General features: G+C 41.7%; 1 protein-coding gene across 1 annotated transcript; it reads left to right on the forward strand.

Moving 5' to 3' along the window:
* Positions 1–1,035: 1,035 nt before the first annotated feature.
* Slfn3 (schlafen 3) lies at positions 1,036–24,860 on the forward strand. The gene is made up of 3 exons (NM_011409.1): positions 1,036–1,114; positions 22,250–23,319; positions 24,194–24,860. Exons 2-3 carry the CDS (start codon positions 22,380–22,382, stop codon positions 24,805–24,807), a joined length of 1,554 nt encoding a protein of 517 aa, NP_035539.1. The 5' UTR covers positions 1,036–1,114; positions 22,250–22,379; the 3' UTR covers positions 24,808–24,860.
* The last annotated feature ends 1,896 nt before the right edge of the window (positions 24,861–26,756 follow it).

The raw sequence follows: 26,756 nt of genomic DNA on the forward strand, positions 1-26,756 counted from the left end.
TTGCGATTGTGGTTTTCAGAGTTATGGCCTAGACCTTTGAAGACCAAGGAAGTGAGAAGACACATTATCATAGCTGCATGAGCACCTCGTGACACCTGTCACAGTAGCTGGACTAGAGATCACCCTACCATTCTGCCTCCACACAACAGCCACTGGGGCTGAGACACATTAGAAACACTTGTTTCATGGAGGTGACATCAGTGTGAAGTCGTGAGAGTAGTGGGACACATCATGTATGACCTAGGAAGTTGTTGCACTCTCAAAGCTACGGGAACTCACGGGAGGATCATTGGCAGAGAGTTTCAACAAAAGCAGCAGCTGCCTGCCTAATGTCAGCCTCTTTGGGTATCAGGTCAGGAGCTGGATTAACATAGGAAAGTCAGAAGGAGGAACCCAAGTAAAGGATGACTGTAACAGTGTGGGGCAGAGACCTGGGTAGGGACATGAACTGGGAAAGAGCAATGGAGTCCTAGTAATGGCATGCTTGGCTGCAGAGTCAGGTTTTCAGGTCAACAGGACAAACCTTGGGGAAAGACTTAAGAGTGGGAGCCAGTGAAGTGATGGCTCAGTGGATGGAGGCAGCTCCCACCTTGCCTGAGGAGCCCAGCCCCAGGGATCTCTGTGCAGGAGAGAGAGAAAATTGACTCGAGCCAGTTGTCTTCTGACCTCCACATGGTGGTGTAGCTGTGAACACCCAGCCCCCCAGCTACACACAGATACTTTTATGACCTGCTAATTTTTTATAATGCTACATTTTAGGGACTGAAGCAAGTGTCCCACAGAGGTTTAGCCAGTCTGACTAGGAGAATGTAATGGACAGCACTCTGTTTCAGAGGCATCCTTGCATAATCCCTAGAGTGCCAGGCATCCTGGGGAATTCTCAGCTTAGCTGTGCAGCTAGACATTGGAACACTGATGACTGTGCAAGGTCCTTAGCCACTCTGATTTCTGCCTCCCACCCTCACCGGAGCTGGGCAGGAAGTGGATGACAGAACTTCCTGGGGGAGGGACTCTGGTAAAAGAAAGCAAAGGCGCGCCAAAAATGCCTGGGGCCTCGGAGATGAAAGACGGACCTGAACAGGAGCAGAGACACAGAGCTGGCCACACATGGAAGGTAATGCCAGGACTAATCGGGATGAACTAGAAAGTTGGTTGGGAATCTGCCCAGCTATAGGCTTAAGCTTTAAAATACCCAAAAGCCTCTGTGTCATCATTTGTACCGCTTCTGGGTCAGAAAGTCCTGCTATATAACTGAAATCACACAGGGGCCTCTTTAGAAGAAACTGACCAGTGCGGAAGGAACAATATCCTCAGATCATGGAGAGCAAGAGAAGGAAACACAGAAAATAATCATGAGGCCTGAGCGATGTTTTGAATATATCCGCTCCTGTAATTAGTCACCCTCCCTGAAGGCTGTCTAGAAAGGACAAGGCGACCAGCATGTGGTTTTAGTTTCTGCCACAATGCTCACATGAGTCCCTTCTGTATCGCCTGGCTGGCCCTCCCTTCCTCCACATCCAGGCTAACTTTAAAATCCAACCTGAAGGTTTTAAAAATCCAATTATAAGTTAGCCTATATATGAAATAGGGGGGGGGGGAGGAAACTTCATATTAAAAGCCCTGTATAAAATGCACTCTTTACTGCATTGAGTTTGGTCAAGAGTTTTCGTGGCTGCCCCCAGTTGGTTCTGGTTGGTAAGTAACGATGCCCACAGTCAATGCCTGGGCAGGGCAGACAAAGGGGGGACTTTTAGGATTTTCCTGCCAAGAAGCGAGAGGAAAGGAGCAGAGTTCAGCCATGCCAGAAGAGGTAGAGGACAGGAACCATGCCAGAAGAGGTTGAGGAAAGGAGCCTGCCTGAGCAGGTGTAGGACAGACTACCCAACCACAGTGGCCCCGTGAGGAAAGTTGCATTTATGTGATATAGGCCAAGTCACTGTAATGCCCCACCTTAGCCTTCCAACCAACCAACTCTTATTACTGTAAGGTTGGTTCTGTAGTTGTCATTTTAGCTGTCAGTGCCCTCTAGTGTTCAAACAGCAAAGGCAACTACAGCTTCCAAAGACCTCAAATAGAAAGTCCGAAGGAAAGTTGATGTGTTGTTGATGGCGATGTTTTTCCAATCTCATGAGCCTCTTTCTTATTAATTGGTATTAAATTGCACTGAATTAAGTGTTTCAATGTAATATTATCATCTGTGGAATGTCCTTTGGTCATGGGTTCCTCTTTACTCTCCCTTGTCCCTCCACCCACATGATAGACCTCTTCCTACATAAGTCTCCCTAGTGCTTTCATACCCTTTAAAAGCTATATGATGGGGCTGAAGGGATGGCTCAGTGGTTAAGAAGACTGGTTGTTCTTCCAAAGGATCCCAGCATCCACATGGCAGCTCACAACAGTCTGTAACTCCTGTTCCAGGGGATTTGACTCCCTCACACATGCAGGCAAAACACCAATGTCCATAGAATAAAAATAAAACTTTAAAAAATCTTTTCAATAGTGGATGCTCACAGTCAGCTATTGGATGGATCACAGGGCCCCCAATGGAGGAGCTAGACAAAGTACCCAAGGAGCTAAAGGGATCTGCAACCCTATAGGTGGAACAACATTATGAACTAACCAGTACCCCAGAGCTCTTGTCTCTAGCTGCATATGTATCAAAAGATGGCCTAGTCTGCCATCAATGGAAAGAGAGGCCCATTGGACTTGCAAACTTTATATGCCCCAGTACAGGGGAACTCCAGGGCCAAAAAGTGGGAGTGGGTGGGTAGGGGAATGGGGTGGGGGAGTGTATTGGGGACTTTTTGGATAGCATTGGAAATGTAAATGAGGAAAATACCTAATAAAAAAATTAATTCAAAAAAATCTTTTCAAAAAGCTGTATACTGCATGTAAAAGCAAATACCCAATACTTGTCTTTCTGTATGACTCATGACATATAATCCTCGGTTCCACCCATTTTCCTGTAATGATGCATTTCATTCTTCCTTATGGATGAGTAAACTCTCAGTTCAGGCTGAGCATGCAGGGATCTTAATTGTGCACATGCTATGATTTCCTCATCCACTCACCTGCTCAAGGGCCCCTTGCTTATTCTGTTACTCTGCTGTTGTGAACATGAACAGGAAGATAACCCACATGAGTATACAGGTATGTCCTGTACAATGGCCTAGATGTTTTGGGATATGTGCCCAGGAGTGTGATTCACTGTCTTTAATTTTCTTTTTTTTAATAAAATACCTTTTTTTAATTCTTGATAATTTCCTATGTGTAACATTATATCCTGATCTTATTTATGTGCCTCTCTTCCCTTCTTTCATTCCCTAAATATTTTCTGAGCCATACCTCACATGATTTTCTCTTTCTCTCCATTAATTAGTTCTTTGGGGCCCACTGAGTCTAGCTGACTCTGCCTGCTGGAATGTTAAATAACACTGGTGTCTTGATCTTGTGCAGTTAATGATACCAAAGAAAGTCCTGAGTCATGTCATATCTAGCAGACACCATTTCTCAGTATCCATCCTCATCCTCCAGTGTTTAGAGCATTTTAAGAAGGTTTTATCTCTTATTACTTTATGTGCATGTCTGTGTGGTGGTTTGGACCCTACAGATTGATGTGTTTCGGTACTGGGACATGGAGAGTGGCATTATTAGGAGGTGCGTTATTGGAGTAGGTGTTGTTTTGTTGGAGGAAGTATGTCACTGTGCGGACAGGCTTTAAATTCTTCTATGCTCATGCTCCATACAGCATGGAATCAGAGCCTCTTCCTGGCTGGCTGTGGGGAACAGTCAGGAAAAGTCACCTTCTGTTGACTGCAGATCAAGCCATAGAACTCTTGGCTTCTCCAGAACCGGTGTCTGCCTGCATACAGCCATACTTCCAACTGAAGATAATGGACTGAACCTCTGGAAACAGTGAGCAAACCCCAATTAAATGTTGCACTTTCTAAGTTGCATTGGACATTTTGTCCCTTCACAGCAATAGAACACTAAGATTATTATTTTTGCATATGTATATCTATGTGTACACGGTGTGTGCTTGGTGCCCACAGAAGCTAGAAAAGATTGTCTGATCCCTGGAGCTGAAGTTACAGATGTTAGTGAGCTGCCAATTGTAACAGGACTTTGCCTACTTTTTGGGTTCTTGTACCATCCTTCTTCTCCCCTTTTCTTAATCCCTTTCAATCCTCTAATACCAGATAGAAGAGAAAAGTGGATAAAAAATGTGTTTTTTAAAAAGAGAAGGAGAGAAGTAACATGTTTGGGGAATGTGCAGTTAGGAGTGGGGGTGGGGGTGGGGAAGGGCATGCCTCTGCAGTCCCGAGCTGAGCCATCCCTTCTCCCTGAGGGACCAGCCACACAATGGTACAGTATACAATAGTTTATTCAGGGGATTGGGAGGGGAGTTGAAGGAGGAGAGACAGGGAAGGTCAGAGAGAGAGAAAGAGAGAGAGAGAGAGAGAGAGAGAGAGAGAGAGAGAGAATATAGGAGTAGAGGCTGGCCATGAGCATATGGTGAGAGTGGGGTGAGAAAAATGGGGAGAGATGGGAGCAGGAGCAAGAGGATAGAACAAAATCAAGAGAAGGTGGGGTAGGGAGGGAGGGATGGAGAGAGAGAGAGAGAGAGAGAGAGAGAGAGAGAGAGAGAGAGAGAGAAGACAAGTAGCCCCTTTTATAGCGAGTCAGGCATACTAGTGGTTACCAGGTAACTATGGGGTGGAGCCTAGACTAAATGCCAACATTTCCCCATTTTGGTTTAATTTAAAAAGGAGAAAATTAGAAAAGGGTGACAGTGGAGCAGGAATAGGGTTGTCATGATCTATAGCTACTTCTTGCTGATTTGGGGGTGACTTGTCTCTGGAAAACGTAAGAAAATGGTTATGGGGCTGGTGAGATGGCTCAGTGGGTAAGAGCACCCGACTGCTCTTCCAAAGGTCCAGAGTTCAAATCCCAGCAACCACATGGTGGCTCACAACCATCTGTAATGAGATCTGATGCCCTCTTCTGGTGTGTCTGAAGACAGCTACAGTGTACTTACATATATAATAAATAATAAATAAATCTTAAAAAAAAAAAATTAAAAAAAAAAAAAAGAAAATGGTTATGGAGATGTTGGTCCAGTCTTCAGAGAGTTGGCTGTTTCCTTGCTGTCCAGGTTCAGTGGAACCATCTATGGGTAGGGAGGAAGGAGCATGTGCAGTAGAAGCATCTGTGTCTGTGAGAGAAGACTGGAGCATCTGGGGATTTCTCCTCAGGAGCTGTCCTGGATGTAGTAAAGACCTGGACTTAAGAAAATGCTGGAACACACACACACACTCACACACGCACACACACACACACTCACATGCACACACGCGCACACACGCACACACTCACACATACTCACACACACTCACAAACACTCACACACACACTCACACACACACTCACACACACACTCACACACTCACACACACACTCACATGCACACTCACATGCACACACACACTCACACACTCACACACACACTCACATGCACACATTAAACGTGGAGAATAAAGTTAAGTACTTTTGGGAGAAATTTTTTTCTTAGGTGTACATTTGATACCCTTAGGTCTTGGTGATTTTTGGTGAGGGGAGTCCCAATTCCAGGGCACAGGAGAGGAATCCTACCCTTTGGAATAGATAGGAAGTGAGAACTTGGGCCATTGACTGGCAGGTGTACTTATCTGGATGGAGTCTATTTGGTCCATGAGAGGAAGATCTGAGTGGATTTCCTGTAGCTTATAAGTTTACAAAAGAGACAGATTTGTTACCAACAGGAAGAGCCTTTAAGAAGAGCTTAGGGAAGACAAAACATTTAGAGAGCAGAAGGAGGAAGAAGGGGTTTTTCCTTCTGTCTAGGAAACTTAATATATATAAATTTAGCAAAATGAGAACCAATGTTCAGTTTACATCTGAGAGACAAAGGAAATTTAAACCATGACCTTGTAAACATAGTTGATTATATAGTTGAGCTGGAGAAATACCCTAAGTCTAAAGTTAAAAAGAAATCAAAGGAAACTTACATTTGAGCTTGTGTTTATACAGGTGGATCATATAGTTTAGCAAGAGAAACACCTTAAGTCTATAGTTAAAAGGCAACCAAGGGAAACTTATATTTGAGCATGATAATGTAGATTCATCACCGAGAAATCCTTTAAATTTAGTAAAAAGACAATTAAAGAGAACATAATATTTCATATTGTGGGATGTTTGATTAGGGTTAAGCAAATGTATAAGAACTCTACCGAACAGTGTTAGAACGGTGGCATAGCAAAAAGAGGAAACATGAAGCGTTTACTCACTGGAAACTGAGCTTAGGTAAGAAAGGAACAGGTTATATGTGTGAAAGCTTACATCTGAACTTGTGATCGTTTATCGTAAAGTCTGTAAGAATCTGGCAGTCTTACCTAGTTAAATAATGTACTAATGAGCTAATACAGTGGTAGATTACCTTAGGGTAAGGAGCTAGGTCTGTTTTCTAGCTGTCAAGCTACAGTTACCTTAGCTGTCAATAGAGTCAGAAATCTGAAAATAAAGTATAATCTAGGAGTCATGTATTAATTAAAATGACAGATTTTCATATATGGTCCACTACATAAACAGCTTCCAGGTCCTTGAGGTCTCCATGGCAACTTGGGCAGAGTCAGTTTGGCTTTCAAGCCCAGAACACAAAAACCTTTTTTTCTGTGTAGTTAGATATGTGTGAAATGAGAAATGACCCACCTTGGCTTAGGCAATATGAGGTATTTAATTCTCAGGGTATCCTGTTTGTCCACAGTGTAGACCATGCCCTGGCATCAGGCAAAACAATGGTTATGTTTCTCAGGGGTTATCATACCACAATCCAGGAAGGACTCTTCTTGTTGTGTCCTTTTTTTTTTTTCTTGGAGAACTTAGGGGATAACTATCAGGTTTTGGGAGTCTCTGTCTGTCATAAGTTTAAATATTAATACATTTAGCAGACTTCTGACAAGACTGACAGCAGTATCTATTGAACATATCTCAGTTAGACAACCTGTGCTTGCTTAATTACTTGTTTGACAATGTACTAGCAAATAGAGTATGCTATAACTAAACAGCAGTTAAAAATAATGGTAAACATATATTTATAAAAGGCAGTGATCTTTAACCTCATATTGTTTAAAAATCATTATTTACCAAGGCAGGATAGAACAAAAACCTTATCTTAAGTGACTTTGGCAGGTTGTATCAGTAGATAAAAACACATGAAGAGATGCACAAACAAAGAGACAAATGGCAGTTGTATCTAGTGTGCACTTGGCTTAGTGTCGATGTGGACCAGAACAGAAAGAAATCAGAGAGCTGCCAGCAATGGCTTGAGGTCGTGGCATGGGGACAGAAAGCAAGTGTGTTTGGGCAACTTCAGGCCAGCACCACGAAATGATCTGGTGGGCGCTAAGTCCATGGAAACAGACAAGACACATAGGAGAACCGAGTAGCCCCAGCTCTAGGCTGCAAAGTCTGGGCAACAGGTGCTGATTCCCCGGGGAAAAAACTGAGAATGAAATGGAGAGCATCAGACATAGGAGCTCGGGAGAGGCTGTAGGGATTGGCTCTAGGGATTGGCATTGTAGGAAATAATGTAATGAGAGTAGAAGGCTGTTCACAGGCTCAATCCCACTCCTGATCACCACGGGAGATTTGACTTGTTCCATTTCCAACCAGGGCCAGCTCAGAGAGGGAGATAGGTGCACACTTGTGTGCACCAGGCGGGCCCATGCTGTGGCCAGGGCAGAAGATGCTCATCCTGAAGCCCAAAGACCAGGAGGAGCCACAATAGGCCAGATGGCAAGCACTCCTGAGGGAGACGTCGTCCCCCCCCCCCCCCCCACCTTCCTGCTGCCATTGCCTTCCCATGAGATGGCAGCAGCAACAGCTGCAGTTGAGGCACAGGGCTGTGTATGCAGCACCAATATAATCTACCTGGGCAGGGCTAAAAATGCTTTTCCCCACAGTGGCAGTAGAGCTTGTGCCCCTGTCATGAAAGCTGGACAGCTGGGCAGGGACAGAAGCACCAGGGGGAGGGAGGATTTAGACTTGCTTTTCCCACAGCGAGCCTGGAGCAGAGCAAGTGGCTACTAGTGGCAGGACAAGAGAATGAAGAAGGGAAGGGAAAGGAAAGCCTATGGATCACGAGGTAGAGAGTTGTTTTAAAACTACCAGTTAAGTAGCCATGTAGAGATATTATTTGCTGAGAACTGTGAATTAGGCCTAGAAATGCTCTGCTCTGTAAGTAGGGATGAGTGGGGAAGACCTCTCCATTGGATGTGGAAGTTATTAAAAATGTTCCCACTGGCTGGCATCCTGATAACAAAATTTAACAACTAAAGTAAATGTCCAGCCAGTCGGGACATACTGAGTCATCATGCAAATGCTAGCGGCTGGTGAGTCCCAGACTCATGGAAAAAAGCAGCCCACCTAAGCTTAGGAGTTTGTTCTATTGGCTCCAAGAGCCTGAGGAAGGGTCACGAACATCTCTTTCAAGGGGAAGGGACTCACCCAACTGTTAAGAGGTCCTAGAACGAGGGTCAGTAAAAACACCAGTCATAAAGACTGAATGTCTCCATCCTCAAAGGCAACACAGGGGTGGCTCCAAGCTCAAGAACACTTATGCTGACCAGTGAAGTGAAGGAGCTTACCAGTTCTCTGAAGTTTGAGGGGGTAGGTCTAGCAAGCAATGGCTCTCCACATGGTAGCGGATGTGAATCTTTGAGTTTCTAAATCCAAGTTATGTGGCGCCAAGTGGTATGTTTTTAAAAAGATAAGGAAGAAAAGAATACATTTGGTGGGTATGCAGTTAGTGGGGTGGGGGGAGGTACCTCTCCCAGCCAAAGCTGAGGCATCCCTTCCCCTTGAGAAACCAGGCACATGATGGTATAGTAGAGAATAGAGTTTACTCAGGACATGTGGAGGGAAATTGAAGGGGTAGAGACAAAGAAAGGCAGAGAGAGAGAGAGAGAGAGAGCGAGAGAGAGAGAGAGAGAAAGTAGAGGGATAGAGGCCAGCCATGAGCATTTGGAGAAAGAGGGAGAGTAATGGAGAGAGGGGGAGGTTAATGGAGAGAAGGGGGAACAGGAGCAAGAGGATAGAGCAAGAGCAAGGGAGAGAGGAGGGGGCAAACAGCTGCTGCCAAGTAACTGTGGGGCAGAGCCTAGACTAAATGTCAACAGAAGAGAGAGGGGGTAATATTTTCATTAGACTACTTTTTGCTCATTATAGGCATTGAGTTCTTGAGGACAGTTTCATCTTTGCTGTCAGGATATTTAATTTCTTCTTGTTGTTTCTTCTTGGGGCAAGACAACTTAATCAACCACAGCCAACAGCAAGCAACCAACAACCCAACAACAACAACCAAGATTCAACCTCACCTCCTAGGGTCCTAGCATTTAAATAACCTCTGAAGAGTTTCCAGAACTCCAAACATCACATAATCATAGTTGGCAAACACATCCCTCTGCTGGAGCATGAGGCAAATCACAGCCAGCTGCTGTGGACACTCTGAAGCAGTCCTATAGTTCACACTTGGGATTAAAACAAAAATGTTTTCTGATAATAGTTCTATTTTTTTTTAAAGAAATCAAATTCCCACTACATTTCCCCCTTCCTGCTTTAAGACATTAATTGTGCTGTGCTTAGTGGGAAATTATAAACAAAGACATTGTATAAGAACTGTTGCATGTAAATTTAAAAATCATGTACCCACCTTTGCCCAGGAGCTCAGCCCCTGCTCTGACCCCTCCTAGCCTCCATCACTGACCTGGCTTCTGTCTCTACCCACCTTTGCTCCATGGAATGAAAAACACTCAGAGAGTTTTATTACTTTAGAATTTGCGTACTGGCACAATTGATGGGCACAGAATCTCCTACCCTGAATTTTTCAGATAGCCTATATCAGCCAGCCTCTGGCGACCTTCCTGGCTATCTGTTGGTGGTGGAGGCTGCTGGTTCTAGCTCCCCCAAGAGCTTACATGATTGCTGTGTGCTGCTCATTCCAAAGCCTGGCTGTAAAGCACCTTCTCTTTTCCTCCAACTCCTTTTCCTCCTGGGACCCAGAAGTCCTCCCCTTTCCCTTCAGCCTAGAAATTGGCTCCCAACCTCCTTTATTTACCAAATCAAGAACAAATTAGGGATCCAGACCTTACTATTTTTTGAACCAATGGCCAAGATTTTCTGGAGATATCTTGGGCTTAATTCTAATCTTTTAAAGTTTTGATTGTATCCACAGCTTTTCATTTCCTATAGAGATATTTATAAAGAAAAAAGAAAAACAAAACCCACATCCCAGTGCAACGTTTTTGGAGGCTGCCATTCTGATGTTAACACATCCTTACAGAATATAGGATGGTTTAATTCCACAGGTTTGGCAATATCCCATTGTCTCTCTCTTACTGACTGTTGAGGTTGTCTTTCTTTTACTGGCTGACAAAAGCCAAATAACTCATAATTTTTGCTGCAGGGCCTTAAGGCAGGCCCCCAGTCTCATTTCCCTACTCTAAGGAAATCTCTCTTGGACCTAGAGTTCTTAGTCTAATGACAACTCTTGCCTCACTGTCTGTTCACCCCTGAAATCATAGGCCTTCTTTCTGGATTATATTTAGAAAGAACACTGAAGCTACAAAAGAACCATATTTCTCGCAATTAATGCATCAGCATTTTAAGATCTAAGACCTTTAGTGGCTTGATTACAGTTTCTTAGCAAATGACCAAATTTTTCACAATTGAAGCATTGGGCACTTTAATATTCGAGACCTTTGGCTATAGCTTAACCTATGATATTAACGTTATACACATCAGAACCAATACCGGCCATACCTTGTATCAGCTTGTCCATGGGCACTGCCCAGGCTTTAATGGTCTAATAGCGTCTTTTACATTCAGTATTTGCATTTTCATACACCAAGGTTTCTATCAACATGTGTCACAGCTTTGTTCACAGCTGTGATTAATCTTTGCAAAACATCAGTGAAGACTTCTCACAACTTTGTATAATCTTTAAAAATAGAGCTGACCTTTGTTCAGGTTCCTCAGTGTTGTCAAAGTTCTCTGCTAGCATCATTAAACTGAGTCTGTCCTTAGACATATACCAGACTACTGGCCTTCACCCAGATCATTGACTGTATTCATTTCCCTTACATATTTTGATATTCAATATTTATGGCTTCTTCCCTCCACCATGTTAACCATTGCAATTGTGGTCTGGCTTCTAGTATAGTTGCAATAGACTGTCACCAATCACATTCAGTCTTGTGGAATAATGCAGCATGAAATATTTAAAAAGCATCATCCCACACGAATGCAGACTACTCCCTGGCCCAGGATCATTTGATAGACCTTTGAAACAGAAAATATTAAGGAATTCCTTATCCTGTCTCAGCAGAACTAAGGTGCCTCTCATGAAAAGTACAGGTCTGTAAAAGAATTAGGCAATTTCTGCCTAGTCGCTGCCTCGCCACACCAGGAGCAACTCCACTGATGCTCAGTTTCTTCTTTGAATCCAAGAAAGAAATGTTGTCAGGAGCAGACATGTCTCAACAACAAATGAATAAATAACATTAAATGTCACATTGTGTGGGTTTTTGAAAATTATCTATCTATGTAAAGTAATCTGGATTGTTGTCCATTCACTACTCTTAGCTATTTCTAAATAAAGTATCTTGCAAATACCCTAGCAATTAACTCAGAGCCAAGAATTTGCTACCTGGCCTTTAATTCAGAGGCTTAATTATCTCAGATCAGTTTATACCAGTTATAGAAGGACTAGGTCCTTGAACTTGTAAAATGTATGTAACAATAGAGGAAATTTATACCAATGACCTGATTCTATACCAAAACAAATTCTGTACCAATGTAAGAAATTATAACTTCAATTTAGTAACTGTTATAAAGATTTCTATCAAATGAGATTATGGCTATACCATCAATTCTAGCTATATACTGTTAAGTTCTGATCATTACTAAATTTCACAGAAAGACAACTTAGAATAACCACCTCCAGCCCCCAAGCCCAGGGAACCAGAACAATGACTCTTCATAACCTCTTCTGCTGAGTATGGGCACTGAGATATCTTGAGGGTAGGGTAGGGAAAATTAGGGAGTTGTTTGGCCTTAAGAAAGTCACACAAACCATTGTTACAATCTCTGATGTCTGTGTCTTGACTGGATCTGGCTGAATGTCCATGAGATTAAGAGATCAAGTAGGTCAGTTCAGCATGTCTGCCAAAGAAACTCACCGAAGCTGTACATATTGTAATATATAAATCTCAAAACAGAATTTTGGTGTCATTAAGATAGCTTTTTGTTTGATTCTCTGGAATCTAGTTCTTCAGGGGGTCTTCCTTTGTCATATCTGCTCCATATAACTCTAGAAGGCATCCAGAGTCTTAATCACCTTGTCTAAAAATGCAAAGACAAAACTTTTCTCCCAAATCAGCATATGCTTCACTCAGCCACCAGGAAAGCTTGTTCCTTGCCTTCTCTTCCAGAGAAATAATAAAGCAAACACAAAACTCATAATCCTACTCATTTTGATAATAAAACAATTCAAAACAAATGAAGTAAAGCAAACAATAGTGTATGAACCTATTTTTAGGCCTGTTCTAATTTGTCATGCCAAGATATTAATCCAAAATTCCCATGGAGCCCACGTTCAAAGAATATGAGTTTCCTGCAGACTATATATACCATCTATCTGTTATGCTCTCTATCTGGAGCCACAGACTTGTTCTTATTAATACCTTTTATTATATCTATCTGTTGTGCTCTCTGCCTGGAGCCACAAATTTCTATTTTATTAATACCTGTTATACCATATATTTGTTGTAATCTCTGCCTTGAGCGACAAATAAATATCCATCAACACCTGTTCATAGCAGGCAGTTATCACTGCTCTCTACTTAGAAGTCAGTAATTTTCCCTTTCCTAGTTCTGAACCACAGAGGAAATTGCCCATGTGATTCAGACAAAATCTGTATGTAAATCTATCCTAAAAGCAAACAAACAAACAAACAAACAAACAAAACGGCCTCTGAATTAAAATATACTCCAGTCAACATATGCCAAGGAGGCAGGCAGCTTCCATTCTCCAGTTCTCTGTGACTCAGAGTCTCTGAGCAGAAATTGTTTTCTTTGTTTCAAGGTTCCTGCACCTGAGCCATCACATGTCCCAACTCTGCTCAGACTACACTCCACTCTGATCGCCCAGACTAAATCTTGAACTCATAGGTCAAGAATCCTAAATTTCCAGTGGATTCCTACCCCACATTGGGTGCTACCTGTAGTGTGAAATATTAAAAAAAAAGTCACCAACCCAAGTTAATGTCGGCAACTCTCTGGCCCCAACTGCCTCACCACCTCTGTGATTAACCCCATGAATCTACCGCCCATCTTGCAGTTCTCTTGCTTCAGACTCTGGTAATATTTCCCTGTCTTTTGTCCCCTGTGGCTAGCTGTCACAAATCCCAGTAACCAGGTAAAATCAAAACTCTAGAGGCTTGTAATCTATCAGTCAGATTTATATCAGTAAGTTCTCACTCCACAAAAGGTCCACACAATGAATTCAGTGCCAATTGATATTGATATAAACTGCCCACCTAGATAAGACAAACTGTCCTGTAATTATCAATCATTTATAAGATACTCATAGCTACCTGTGGCTATTTAAACCATGCAGAATCTGGATCATCTTTCTCTTCCTCCATCTTCCTTCCTTCTCTCCTGTCCTCTCTCCTTTCTAAAACTCCCAGCCCTCCTTCTTTATCCACTGCCCATTGATTGGTCCCTTGAAATCTTTGCTCATTAGGAGAAGGTCCTGCCATGGAATAATTCCATGTCGAGTATCCCAGTATTCAGAATTTGTTTCACATGAGGTGAATATATCCTATATAAAATCATCACCTCTTTAAAATGCCTTGGATCTCTCATAGGATGTTACCCTATATCATCACGTCCATGCTCCACATGGTTAGCAGGCACATGCTGTATAATTACTGGGAAAGCTGATGGTGATTTGGTATCCCTAGGCTACACTTCCTCTATCTGTGACAGTTGGTTTGAGATTAATCCTTTCTTTCAAAACTGTCTGTTCCATCTTTTCTCTGATCTTGTGTCCTGTGCAGATACCCACCAAGCTCCTCATCCCTCCCAGGGACTGCAGGGACTGGACACTGAAAGTGCACAACACTGGAGAGGACCACAATCTGCTTCCAGGACAGTTTCATTCCCCCTTTCCTCTTGGGAAAAACTCCCATTTTCTTGCTCTGTCACTAGGTCTGAGCCATTTGTTCTTCCTTCTCTGGTATCCTTGTCTCCCGTGTGCTTCCACCTCCACCCATAATCTTTCTCACCTGACATCCATTCTCCACACTTCTTATGAAATGGAATACAGGAAGAAAAAAAACAAACACACAGAGAAAGAAACACACAAACAGTAAAACAGAAAGCTCCCTCTGGCAGCAAAGTGGGGGATATCCAAGCAGAAGAAGCCACAATAAATCTGCTGGCATCTTGAAAAAGAATATCCATCCCTTTGTCCCTTGCCATTTCCTATCCAGCCTCTAAAATAAAATTTCCCATTCTGCCCCGCCTCACATTGGGCACAAGTTGTAGCCAGACTTTTAGCTACTATGTAGGTTCTTGTTTCTTCCACCCTTCACCCCCTTTCCTCAAACCCTTTTACCCACTAATACTGTCTAAGAGAGAGAAAAAAAGGAGAGAGGGGAAAGGAGATGATATTATTGTTAAGACCACTTCCTGGTGAATAGTGGCATTGAGTTCCTTGGTGCAAGTTTGATTTTTGCTTTCAGGATATCTAATTTCCTGTTGCTGTTGTTGTTGTCACCATCATTGTTGTTGTTGTTTCTTTGGGCAAGATTACTTCAGAAACCACAGCCAACAGAAACTACCAACAATGATCAACACCAGCCAACAGTAGTCTTGCCTCTCACAGTCCTAGCATTTATACATCCTCTGAAGAGCTCCAAGGTTCCAAATGTCATAAGACCACAGAAATAGCTGCAGCTGACAAACCATGCTTCTGATATAGCACAAAATAAATCATACTCAGCTCATATGGACAATCTGATGTAGCGCCTTCCCATACCTGGGATTAAAATGAGACTATATTCTTACAATGTTCCTGTGTTTTTTCAGCCACCAGACCCAGACACTATTGCATATGCCAGCAAGATTTTGCTGAAAGGACCCTGTGTTTTTTTAAAGAAATCAGAATTCTCCCTTCAGCCAGGTCATACAGCGAACCAAACCTGAGTCCTCTGGAAGGACAGAAAGTTCTCTTAACCACAGATCCATTTCTCCAGCTTCTAGCTGTCAGCTCTGACATTCTTCATGCACTCCCTTCTGAAATGTTCCTCAGACTTTACAGGGTACGTTATTTTGATATTCCTTTTAAGAAAAGCACTTTGAGCAGTGATAAGTCCCTTTATTGCTATTGTCCACTGTTTTAGTTAGGGGTACATTGCTGTGAAGGGAAAACATGACCAAGGCAACTCCTGTAAAGGACAACATTTAACTGAAGCTGTTTATCAGGTTTAGGAGTTCTCTGGTGGAATTTTTAGGGTCACTTATATATACTATCATGTCATCTGCAAAAAGTGATATTTTGACTTCTTCCTTTCCAATTTGTATCCCCTTGATCTCCTTTTGTTGTCGAATTGCTCTGGCTAGGACTTCAAGTACAATGTTGAATAGGTAGGGAGAAAGTGGGCAGCCTTGTCTAGTCCCTGATTTTAGTGCGATTGCTTCCACCTTCTCACCATTTACTTTGATGTTGGCTACTGGTTTGCTGTAGATTGCTTTTATCATGTTTACGTATGGGCCTTGAATTCCTAATCTTTCCAAGACTTTTATCATGAATGAGTGTTGGATTTTGTCAAATGCATTCTCTGCATCTAATGCATTCTCTGCATCTAACGAGATGATCATGTGGTTTTTGTCTTTCAGTTTGTTTATATAGTGGATTACGTTGATGGATTTCTGTATATTAAACCATCCCTGCATCCCCAGAATGAAACCTACTTGGTCAGGATGAATGATTGTTTTGATGTATTCTTGGATTCGGTTAGCGAGAATTTTATTGAGGATTTTTGCATTGATATTCATAAGGGAAATTGGTCAGAAGTTCTCTATCTTTGTTGGGTCTTTCTGTGGTTTAGGTAACAGAGTAATTGTGGATTCATAAAATGAGTTGGGTAGAGGCCTTTCTACTTCTATTTTGTGGAATAGTTTGTGCAGAACTGGAATTAGATCTTCTTTGAAGGTCTGATAGAAATCTGCACTAAACCCATCTGGTCCTGGGCTTTTTTTTGGCTGGGAGACTATTAATAACTGCTTCTATTTCTTTAGGGGATATAGAACTGTTTAGATCATTAACCTGATCTTGATTTAACTTTGGTACCTGGTATCTGTCTAGAAATTTGTCCATTTCATCCAGGTTCTCCAGTTTTGTTGAGTATAGTCTTTTGTAGAAGGCTCTGATGGTGTTTTGGATTTCTTCAGGATCTGCTGTTATGTCTCCCTTTTCATTTCTGATTTTGTTAATTAGGATGTCCCTGTGCCCTCTAGTGAGTCTGGCTAAGGGACTATCTATCTTGTTGATTTTTTCAAAGAACCAGCACCTCGTTTGGTTGATTCTTTGAATACTTCTTCTTGTTTCCACTTGGTTGATTTCACCCCTGAGTTTGATTATTTCCTGCCGTCTACTCCTCTTGGGTGATTTTGCTTCCTTTTCTTCTAGAGCTTTTAGGTGTGTTTTCAAGCTGCTAGTGTGTGCTCTCTCTCTACTTTCTTTTTGGAGGCACTCAGAGCTATGAGTTTTCCTCTTAGAAATGCTTTCATTGTGTCCCATAAGTTTGGGTATGTTGTGGCTTCATTTTCATTAAACTCTAAAAAGTCCTTAATTTCTTTCCTTTATTCCTTCCTTGACCAAGGTATCATTGAGAAGAATGTTGTTCAGTTTCCATGTGAATGTTGGCTTTCTATTATTTATGTTGTTATTGAAGATCAGCCTTAGGCCATGGTGATCTGATAGGATGCATGGGACAATTTCAATATTTTTGTATCTGTTGAGGGCTGACAACTATATTGTCAGTTTTGGAGAAGGTACCATGAAGTGCTGAGAAGAAGGTATATCCTTTTGTTTTAGGATAAAATGTTCTGTAGATATCTGTTAGATCCATTTATTTCATAATTTCTGTTAGTTTCACTGTGTCACTGTTTAGTTTCTGTTTCCATGATCTGTCCATTGATGAAAGTGGTGTGTTGAAGTCTCCCACTATTATTGTGTGAGGTGCAATGTGTGCTTTGAGCTTTACTTAAGTTTCTTTAATGAATGTGGCTGGCCTTGTATTTGAAACATAGATATTCAGAATTGAGAGTTCCTCCTGGAAGATTTTACCTTTGATGAGTATGAAGTGCCCCTCCTTGTCTTTTTTGATAGCGTTGGGTTGGAAGTCAATTTTATTAGATATTAGAATGGCTACTCCAGCTTCTTTCTTCAAACCATTTGCTTGGAAAATTGTTTTCCAGCCTTTCATTCTGAGGTAGTGTCTGTCTTTTTCCCTGAGATGGGTTTCCTGTAAGCAGCAAAATGTTGGGTCCTGTTTGTGGAGCCAGTCTGTTAGTCTATGTCTTTTTATTGGGGAATTGAGTCCATTGATATTAAGAGATATTAAGGAAAAGTAATTGGTGCTTCCTATTATTTTTGTTGTTAGAGTTGGCATTCTGTTCTTGTGGCTGTCTTCTTTTAGGTTTGTTGAAGGATTACTTTCTTGCTTTTTCTAGGACGTGGTTTCCGTCCTTGTATTGTTTTTTTTTTTTTTTCCTGTTATTATCCTTTGAAGGGCTGGATTCGCGGAAAGATAATGTGTGAATTTGGTTTTGTTGTGGAATACTTTGGTTTCTCCATCTACAGTAATTGAAAGTTTGGCTGGGTATAGTAGCCTGGGCTGGCATTTGTGTTCTCTTAGTGTTTGTATAACATCTGTCGAGGATCTTCTGGCTTTCATAGTCTCTGGTGAAAAATCTGGTGTAATTCTGATAGGCCTGCCTTTATATGTTACTTGACCCTTTTTCCTTACTGCTTTTAATATTCTATCTTTATTTAGTGCATTTGTTGTTCTGATTATTATGTGTTGGGAGGAATTTCTTTTCTGGTCCAGTCTATTTGGAGTTCTGTAGGCTTCTTGTATGTTCATGGGCATCTCTTTCTTTAGGTTTGGGAAGTTTTCTTCTATAATTTTGTTGAAGATATTTGCTGGCCCTTTAAGTTGAAAATCTTTATTCTCATCTACTCTTATTATCCGTAGGTTTTGTCTTCTCATTGTATCCTGGATTTCCTGGATGTTTTGAGTTAGGATCTTTTTGCATTTTGTATTTTCTTTGATTGTTGTGCCAATGTTCTCTATGGAATCTTCTGCACCTGAGATTCTCTCTTCCATCTCTGGTATTCTGTTGCTGATGCTCACATCTATGGTTCCAGATTTCTTTCCTAGGGTTTCTATCTCCAGTGTTGCCTCACTTTGGGTTTTCTTTATTGTGTCTACTTCCCTTTTTAGATCTAATATGGTTTTGCTCATTTACATCACCTGTTTGGATGTGTTTTACTGTTTTTCTTTAAGGACTTCTACCTGTTTGGTTGTGTTTTCCTGTTTTTCTTTAAGGACTTGTAACTCTTTAGCAGTGTTCTCCTGTATTTCTTTAAGTGAGTTATTAAAGTCCTACTTGATGTCCTCTACCATCATCATGAGATATGCCTTTAAATCTAGGTCTAGCTTTTTGGGTGTGTTGGGGTGCCGAGGACTGGCTGAGGTGGGAGTGCTGGGTTCTGATGATGGTGAGTGGTTTTGGTTTCTGTTAGTATGATTCTTATGTCTGCCTTTCACCATCTGGTAATCTCTGGAGTCAGTTGTTATAGTTGTCTCTGGTTAGAGCTTGTTCCTCTCGTGATTCTGTTAGCCTCTATCAGCAGACCTGGGAGACTAGATCTCTCCTTAATTTCAGTGGTTAGAGCACTCTCTGCAGGCAAGCTCTCCTCTTGCAGGGAAGGTGCATAGATATCTGGCTTTCAGACTTGCCTCCTGGCAGAAGATGAAGGCCCGAAACAGGACCTGTCCCAGAAGCTGTTAGCTTCTGTACTCTATTTCACCTGTGCAGACTAGTCTCAGTGGGATCCAGGAACCAAGATGGCTCCCGCAGATGCTCTGGCAACTCCCTCCCAGGCCGGGCAGACACCTCTCCTCTGGCAGGGATGGTGCCTGGATGTCTGGAGCCTGAAACGGGGTCTGCCTCAGAAGCTCTGTGGCTCCCGCCTGTCCCAGAAGCTGTTAGATTCTGTAGTCCATACTCTTACTTGCGCAGACTAGTCTCGGTGGGATCTGGGAACCAAGATGGCTAGTGCAGATGCTCCCCTGAATTATGTTTTGATTTTAACTTGGATTATCATCTAAAAACCATCCTTTCAAATCTAGATAGTTTTCCTGATTGTTAAACAACTTAAGTTTGTTTTGAGACTATAACTAGTCTTCAACCCCATCAGAGATCCAAGACTGAATCAAATATTACCTGAATATAGAGGAAGCACAAAAATATAGCTTCTAAATCTTAAACAATTTGTAGAGACAGATGACTGCCTGGACAGTCCCCTATATTCCTCATAATGTTGGAGCATCTGTCTTCAGGCTCCTGGCCTCTAACCATCTGAATGACCTTAAGTGAAGCAGGAATTATGAAGAACTAGCTTACCTGGAATTAGCAGAGCAAAGCTGTAGACTATCCTGCATCATGTGTCCTTTCCTACACATAAATTTTTTGTCTGCAGACGATTCTTGCCCAGTGGCTACCTTGCCACAATTGGAGCAGCTCCATATGGAGGTAGTGATGATCAGTATGTTCTTTGAAGTGTGAAGGGGATACTGTCAGGAGTAGACATGGTTCCTAATCAAAAGATCTATTAATAATGAAATGATTTTAAATGCCATATTCTGTGGATCTCTGAAGACTATCTGTCAACATAGCATATCTGAACTGTTAAAACTTGACTACTCCTATCTATTTACATTTGAATAATATTGAAAACATTTTATTAAACTTAAGCCTAATATTACTATGAGTTTACTATCTGGTCCTTAACTTGCTTTACTTATTCATCCTAAACAGTTTGTAATAATAGTTATTAAAATTACTATGTCTAAGCATGGTATTCATAAGTGATTTGTGTAGGTAAAATGCCTATCTAAGAGTAACAAAATTAATTTTCAGATTTGTATCAATATAAAAAAATTACACCAATAACAGCCTTAAACCTGTATCAATATATTAATTTGTACCAATGTAAGAAAATGTAACTTTAATTCTTCATCAAAATGTAAAAATTTCTACTCATGCATGATTATGGCAATGAAATGTTTAAGAGTAAATTCAGTAATCCTTTTGATTTATCTAATTTCTTCTAAAATTTCTCTATCCCCCTTTTTCCTTTCAACCTCCTTTCCCTTACCTAAGAAAGAAAGGCTAGAGAAGAGGAAAGGAACGACAGAAATCCCCAAGTCTAAGCTCTCTATTTAGTTTCCTCCCTGTTCAAAATTTTGACCATTTTCAAATTATCCTTTAAAACCACAACCTACTTATAATTTATAAAATAACCATAACCAGACACTCAAAACCAAGGGATAGGGATGATGAGTCTCCATAGCATCTTCCTGCTGAATAGAGATGAAGAAGGAGTGACCTTTCCTCTCCCTCTTCTTCTCCAGGCATGGCAGATCTCCTTCCTCCCTCCTTCCTCAGTCTCTGGCCCAGGAATCCTAAAAGTCCTGCCTCTGTCTGCCATGCCCAGTCATTGGCTGCCAGTATCTTTATTTACCAATCAAAGCAAAATGGGGGCAGTGACCCTTGGTGTCTTGCACCGTGACATGTGTATTCTTGGGCAATTTGGGGAACATAATTAGCATAATACAAGTAGGATTAGCCCAAACGTACTACAAGGAGCTTTCCTCAGCAGGTATCCCATGGTTTTGGCATTTTTAACATCTTAATATTTTCACAAGATTTTTACAAGTTCTGAATTGTAGTTGAAATGAAAAGTCCAAATGAAAATAGTAACCATGTCATAATAACACCTAACATGGTGTAACTACCACTTATTCAACTGCAAAAGCATAAACAATAACCTTATCTCTATGGGAGCCTGCCATGAGTTCACCATTTGCTTAATTGCACTTAATATCCTTGGAAACAGAATTTATCTCCATTCTAGTTCCAGGTCACCATTTAATATTTCACCCAGACATGCTGTATTTTTCCTCTCTCTAAGATAACTGTGCTTGATAGACAATGTACATCATGGAAATAAACAAGAGGACAAAGTCAATGCAATAATCGGAATCTCATCTCATCCTCTAGCAGACTCTTCAAAAAAGTTAAAAAAAATCAGCAACATTCTTCACCAAAATATCATAAGAATGATCTCTAGACAACATAGTAAATTTCTGCTCCTCTGAAACATCTTAAGCCAGGACCCCAAAATTCAAATCACTTTCAACACCAGTGTATTCCATATTTCTACTAATATGGCCCATTAAGCCTCAATTAAAGCATTCCATTGCTTTCCCAACACAAAGTTCCAAAATCCACATTCCCTCCAAACAAAATCTTGGTCAGGCCTATCACGGCTATAGTCAGTCTCTGATATCAACTTCTGTCTTATTTTGGGGTTTTATTGCTGTCAAGAGACACTGCAACTGAGGTAACACTTATAATGGACATTTAATTGGAGTTGGCTTACAGTTTCAGAGGTTCAGTTCATTACTAAGATAGTGAAAAGCATAGCAGCATGCGGGGAGACATGATCCTGGAGACCAGTAGTACTATATTTTAATCTGAAGGCAACCAGGATGGGACTCCCTTCTGCCCTAAACAGAACTTGAACACTAGGAGCCCTCCAAGACCATATACCCAGTAACACACTTCCTCCAACAAGGACACACCTTTTCCAATAAGGCCACACCTCCTACGAGTGACACTTTCCGTGGGCCAAGGATATTCAAACTACCACAGTCCCTAAACAAATGTCACATCTGACCTTCATACTTGCTCATCCAGTGCAGCTGAGATGGTTGTGCTCTTTGTGAGGTTAAGCAGAATTGCCTCTAACTGTGTAGATCCTTTTGTAATGACTCTGTCTGTCTTCCAGGAAAGGACTTCATCTGGGAAACAGAGGCAGTGATTGGAAAACAAACATCATTGTTGATCAGGACACAGACTATGCTGAACTGGTTCTGTTTATTGGAGAAATCACACTTGGAGAGAAAAATAGGAATTCAATGAAAGATATTCAACTGAGAAGAAAAGAAGCCAAAAGTATATTACAGGCTGTGTGCACCCTGCTGAATTCTGGAGGGGGCGTGGTCAAGGCTCACATTAAAAATCAAAACTACAGCTTCACCAGAGATGGAATGGGACTGGATTTGGTAAATTCCTTACCCGGTATCATGCACCTTCCTCATGACTATCTAGACTTCATGCAGCACAAAGACTACTTTTTCGTTTTTGTGAAACCATTGAAGCCGAATCAGAAAGGGCCGGGGATCACCACCTTGAAAACGAACTTGTACAGAAGAATCAACTCAATCTCAGATGAAGTGAAAGTAGCGAATGCAGTGCAGCTCCTCAAATCCAGGACAGATCCCGAAGAGAAAGCAGAATCCAGACCAAGTTCACCTGGGAAAATCGTCTGTAATGAAACACTAAATGAATGTCTTTCCTTATTTAACAGAGACTGGCTTGCCTATGAGGAGACATTCTGTTTCACTAAATCCATACATGCTGAAGTAAAATTGACTCCTAAGGAAAAGATTTTTCCTAAGGAAAAGATTTTAGAGCTCCTCCCTCAAACTGTTTCTGCATTTGCAAACACTGATGGGGGATTTTTGTTCATTGGCTTGGATGGCAAAACGCAGCAAATTATTGGTTTTGAAGCAGAGAAGAGCAATCTCGTGCTTCTAGAGAGTGAAATAGAAAAGTGCATCCAACAGCTGCCTGTCACTCACTTCTGTGGGGAGAAGGAGAAGATCAAGTACACGTGCAAATTCATCGAAGTGCGCAAATCCGGAGCTGTGTGTGCATATGTGTGTGCGCTCAGAGTGGAGAGGTTCTGCTGTGCAGTGTTCGCTGCAGAGCCCGAGTCCTGGCACGTGGAAGGTGGCTGTGTGAAGAGGTTTACCACAGAGGAATGGGTGAAGCGCCAGATGGATGCCACTGCAGGTAGAGGAACAGAGATTAATAATCAATTGCCATTGGGCTAAGGGGGTTGGAAGATTGCTTTCTGGGCTTGGGCAACCTGAAAACTCCTCACATGCCAACAGTTAATTTATCCATCTCTGGTTCCCTATCAAAAGTTTATTCATTGCTTTCAATAAAGCTGTGAACTTTATTGAAAAAGTTCAGGGGGAAATGCAGCCCTACTGTTTGCAGCAGAACAGTGAGAGTGTTGGCCTGGCCTGGCCTCATGGCAGGCCCTTTTCCATCAGAGCTGAGCAGCACAGCCTTGCATGGACACTGAACTTCCTGTACACTGATCTTCATATATCCATGTCCAGTTCTTCTTGTTTGTCTTCAGACCATTTCTAGCTTGCTTGTCCCATTCTCTTGTACAATAGGGCTTCTGTAACTTACACTCAGGTACCCCTGTCCTGATCTCAGTTCTCTGATTTCATTCTGGTTTTAAGACACCGGAGCCTCATGTGAACTCACCCCAATGTGCTCTGCTCCCTGCTTTGCTCTGTGGAGCCTCCCCATTTCTCCATGCTTTTCTCCTGTTTCATCACCTGACTGTTCTGTCCTCAACATTAGTCTGTCCTTTGCTCCCCTGATTCTTCTCATCTGTGGAGTTCCCCAGAGCAAGCCTCTGAGACTGTGAGTGTTCAGCTGCTTCCATGGCTCCCTCTTTGGCAGTTTGAGTGTCCAAGTCCCAGTTCACCTGCCTCCTTCCCATTCATGAATCAGTGTTTGGTATCTTGTGTTCACCTTCTCCATTGGGTTGCAAAGTGTGGGATTTACAAACTGCTTGGTGATGTGTCACACATGACATTCTGGGCATTTTACTTTTATAATTTGTTATGTTTCTTTTCTTGTCTAGTGATGCCTGGAAAGGTGATATGCTGTCCAGAAGCCCTCTATATGAAACCATTCTCACAACATGAAGGCTATGAGCACTTAGTCCGGACAGAATTGGGCTCCCTGCTTAAAGGAACACTGGTTATCTCCAAGAGCTGGGCTTTGGATCTGGGCTTGCAAGAGAAGCAGGAAGTTATCTGGGATGTGCTTCATATTTCCCAGGGCAGTCTCCTGACCCTGTATGTCTTTGTCCAGGGAGATGAGAACCTGGAAGGCAACAGCAGTCTTCTTGGGGAACTAGGCGCCGAGTTAAAGGGCTATTATAAACAAATTGCCCTAACATTAAAGCAGATGTTGTTAAACCATTGTGGTTACACTGCGGAAATAGGTATTATAGTAAAGATAACATACTTGGGTCATAAGACAATGTGTCTTTATGACACAAGCACAAAAATACGTTACCCCCAAAAATATTATCTGTCGGCCAAGGCAGTAAAGGACTTAGAAAAAGCTCTCGTTGAAATCTTAGGAAGTTATGAGTCTTTCTACAGTTTACCCAGGAGAAACTGGGATTCTTTTATGTCTGCATTTTTAAATGTGGGAAGTTATATAGTCCCTGTTTTGAGAAATGTATGAGAAATGTCTTAACTCATATTCGAATCTGACAAGACATAAAAAAAACAAATGGAGTATGGCACAATGATGTTTCACAGTATGTAGGTGATAATGCTCTCCAAATCTATAAAAAACTACTACAGGAAAATGTGACTTTGAGCTTCAGAGAAATGGAAACCAAGTTCTGGAGAAGGGATTGGCCATTGGAGATGTCAATGACAAACTATAGCATTAATAATGTGTCCCTAAGCCATGCATGTGACCCAGGCCTTTGATTCTGGCACCTAGAAGAAGGCAGGTCATCCTGGTCTATATAAAGAGCTACAGGACAGCAAGAGTTTTGCAGTGAGAGCCTCTCTCAACATTTATTAATTAATTGGATAATTAATTAATACATGTCTCTCCTTATCTGCATAGCCACTCCTTGATGATAAAATGCTCGGTGCCTTTAATATATGGGAGAAATTTTTCCTAGAGAAGTCAGTAAAGAAAATGTTGAAATAGGTGATATGATATAGAAACGTTTTTGTTACCGGTTTGTGTCTTAGTCAGGGTTTCTATTCCTGAACAAAACATCATGACCAAGAAGCAAGTAGGGGAGGAAAGGGTTTATTCAGCTTACACTTCTATACTGTTGTTCATCACCAAGGAAATCAGGACTGGAACTCAAGCAGGTCAGGAAGCAGGTCTTGGTGAAGGTGGAGCCTCACCTGCAATTGACTACCAAGCCCATAGATGGTACCACCTACAAGGGGCCCGCCCCTCTTGGTCACTAATTGAGAAAATGCGTTACAGCTGGATCTCATGGACACATTTTCTCAACTGAAGCTCCTTTCCCTGTGATAACTCCAGCTTGTGTCAAGTTGACACACAAAACCAGCCAGTACAATTGACCCCATGTCAACTTAACACACAAATACATCACTATAAAGCCTCAACCCTTACTTTCTTATTCATCCCCAAGATATCAATAACTTTAAAAGTCCCACAGTCTTTACATATTAACAGTCCAATCCCTTTAAAATATCCAATATCTTTTAAAATTTAATGTCTTTTAAAAATTCAAAGTCTCTTAACTGTGGGCTCCACTAAATATCTTCTTACTTCAAGAGGGAAAAATATCATGGCACAGTCACAATCAAAAGCAAAATTAAACTCCAACCATCCAATGTCTGGGATCCACTTACCATCTTCTAGGCTCATCCAAGGGCTTGGGTCACTTCTCCAACCCCGCCCTTTTTGCACCCAGTTTATCTTCTAGGCTCCAGATGCCTGTACTCCACTGCTGCTGCTTTCTTGGTGGTCATCTCACAGTACTGGCATCTCCAAAACACTGCTGTCTTCCACTGTAGCTAGGCTTTACCAACAGCCTCTCATAAGCTCTCTTCATGGTGCCAAGCCTTACCTCCTTTGCATGACCTCTTCAGTCCTGGACAGCTGCTCTTCATGACACCTTCATGCCTGGGAAATTGGTACCATCTGGTTGATTTTTTACACATTACAAGTCCTGCTGCAGCATGAGGTACAACCTTGGCTATCTCTAGAACACAGCCTCTGTGTTCTCAGAAAACACTTCCCAGAAGATGTCACCTCAATGATGCTGGTCTCTTCTTAATCACCAATAATTTCTTAGCTCCAGCTAAACAGCATCAAAAGTCTCAGTAATGCAAAGGTTTTGCTTTAGTAGTTCTGGTATCCTGTTAATCACAGCTGATTCTTCAGCCTCATCTAACCAGAAACCACAGAATCTTCACAATCAAAATAGCATCGGCCCTGAAAAAAATCTTTAATCTTCCCTGTGAAATTTCACAAGCCAGACCTCCATCTTCTGCACTGTTTTCAACATTACCTGCCAAACTCCTATACAACATCCCACCAATCTTCTAGCCTAAAGTTCCAAAGTCTTTCCACAGTCCTCCCCAAAACATGGTCAGGTTGTCACAGGAATACCCCACTCTTGGTACCAATTT

The sequence above is a fragment of the Mus musculus genome, chromosome 11 (assembly GCF_000001635.26).
Source record: "Mus musculus strain C57BL/6J chromosome 11, GRCm38.p6 C57BL/6J".
NCBI classification, from domain to species: domain Eukaryota; kingdom Metazoa; phylum Chordata; class Mammalia; order Rodentia; family Muridae; genus Mus; species Mus musculus.